Here is a 2,394-nt window from a genome sequence, read left to right as displayed (position 1 = left end):
AATTGAAAAATGTGGTAATGACGGTGTGAACTGCGGTGTGGTAAAGTTAAGTGAATGAAGGTCCGTGATGAGTGGGAGTGTGGTACAGTGGTAGTGCGGTGAGTGTGGCTATGTGGTGGAGACCGTGGTGTGTAGCGGAGATTCGTGGAGTGATGGAGATTCGTGATGTGTGGTGGAGGCTGTGGTAAAAGTGCGGTTAATGAAATAGATGGTGAGGAGTGAATGCTTGTATAGGGGATGTCAAGTGGCAATTGAGGTGGGGGTGGCTGTAGTGAAGAGTCGGGGACTGTGGAGATGGCGCGGAGAGTGAGGGAGAGGGTGTGTGGGGTGAGAGGTGTGGTGAAGGGTGTGGTGAGTGTGTGAAAGAGGGACTGTGTGGTTGAGAGACTGGTGGGGTGAACGGAGTGTAGCAGACAGTGCGGTATGAGCGATAAAAGGTGTGGCGCGTATGGTCAGGGGTGTGCTGAAGTTTGGTAGTGTGGTGAGGGGTGTGGTGATGGTGTGGTATGTATGATGATGGGTGTGGCAGAATGTGATATGGTGTGGTGTCATGGAGTCTGGTGAAAAGGTGAAGTGTGCAGTGGTATGATGCAGAGTGTGGTAGTATGATACAAAGTGCGGTGCGGTGTGATGCACAGTGGGTTAGAGTGCGATAGGAGTGTAATGAGAGATGTGGTAGTGTGGTACGGGTGTTATGAGTGTGTATGTGTGTGATGAGGGCTGTGGTGGTGTGTGGTATGTGTTAGGAAATGGTAAACTGCGTAACTAACCTGGTAGTTTCCGTATCCGAGGTGGTCACAGGGGCACCTACACTCCTTCAGGTGCAGCTCCAGCTCCGGCGGCAGTGTTCCCACCGATTCACGAGACCCCCGCAGATCCCGCCACTCCTGGAACTCCCGTAGGTCGCAGTGGCTCGCGTGATGGCTGCGGATGCTGCGGCTCTCGTAGCACTCCGGTCGCAGTTCGGGCGGTACGTCTCTGTGCACATCCGGCGGCAACCGAACTTCAGTAGAGCGTACGTCGCGGTGCACATCCGGGGGTAACCGAATTTCACTGGGTTGGATGTCCGGAGGGGGCCCCAGATCGGTTCTAGATGGGCATTCCGCTGCGGATGTGTAGCACGGCGCGACAAGACCTGGCCCGCTACGATACTCACACGGCCCGCTAGGACAGTCGCTACACGTCCCCGCCAGGCACGGACCCCGGTGCTCGCCCCCCAGGTAGGTCGGCCCTGCGTACGTGCACTGCTCGGGCGGGTACACCTGTGAGTAATCCCTCTGCGGCACCGGGTACTCTTGGCGATCGTCCGGGTACGGTGACCCCACCGACACCGGGCCGGACTTACTGGTAGTCTGATAATTAGGGTGGGTGATGCCGTACGTTGGGCGGGCGGTGGGCGGCGGGGTGTACGAGCAGTGCTTGGGCGTGCACTCCCCCCGCTGCACGCCCGTAGACACATAGTCCAGGGTAGTCTGAGGCGGGTAGTCGCGTTCGGGCTGATAGCCGTGGAAGTCAACCACAGTTTCGTGGACGTTGGTGCGGGGCAGGGTAGTACGGCCGAGGTTACAGCGGATGTCCCCATTGGCCATGGCCCACTCCATGGTCGGGTGGAGGAGGCTCAGGGGTCGGGTGGGAGGCTCAGGCCGAGGCTCAGGGCCACCCTAGCACTCTGTCTCACGCCGGCCTCGCCCTCATACCCTCCACCAGCCTACCTCATCACATCACTCCACTCTCACATGGTGCCACCCCTTACTCACCGGCGGCCACCACTTACACAACAACAACTATTATAAGCATTTCCTCCAAAGCAGTGAAATCATTGATGACAGAAAATTAACTTATACACAGAACACCGAAGGTCCGTGGGACAGCTCCCTCTGTCCTCCCTCAACTGATTTTCTTGCCACATCGGACCCTCGGCCTGAGCTCACTGCCAGACGCCGCCACAGAAACCGGCCTCAGCACGAAATTGGGTCACACACACTAGGTCACATCCTTACTGGGCCTAATATTACCTTATATCTACTGATCCTCACAGAACTTGCGTCCAGGCACATTGTTGCACAAAATCAGGAATGGGAATGAATGTGGCGCTGATCGTTCGTCCGGCAGGAAAGGAGGGTGAAGTCCTGTCCTGCGCAGTGAGGACGCCGGCATAGGAAGCAGAGGATAGTGGCTGTGTGAGAGTCTCTGTCGCTCCCTTCCTGAGAGACTGTTACCCCTTGTCACCTCACACCACCATCCCTCTCTCTCTCTCTCTCTCTCCTCTCTCTCTGCATGTCGCCATAGCAACTTCAGCTTCCCTGCCTCCTTTTCACACTGCCCTCTCACACACCACACATCTTTCCAGTACCACTCACCTTTCTAACACCACACGCCACACATCTGACACCA

The 2,394-nt window shown here is 56.8% G+C and overlaps 1 protein-coding gene across 1 annotated transcript; it reads right to left on the bottom strand.

Moving 5' to 3' along the window:
- Positions 1-795: 795 nt before the first annotated feature.
- Positions 796-1,601, bottom strand: LOC145399030 (uncharacterized). Its single transcript, XM_080271758.1, is given in 2 exon segments — positions 796-836; positions 839-1,601. Coding segments are annotated over 2 exon segments (804 nt in total).
- Between the last annotated feature and the right edge of the window lie 793 nt (positions 1,602-2,394).

This window comes from Coenobita brevimanus, chromosome 47 (genome assembly GCF_032717465.1).
Source record: "Coenobita brevimanus isolate Jiangsu-jjx chromosome 47, ASM3271746v2, whole genome shotgun sequence".
Classification (NCBI taxonomy): Eukaryota; Metazoa; Arthropoda; class Malacostraca; order Decapoda; family Coenobitidae; genus Coenobita; species Coenobita brevimanus.
The sequence above is the reverse complement of the archived record's forward strand: the minus strand, read 5'-3'. Positions and strand labels throughout refer to the sequence as shown.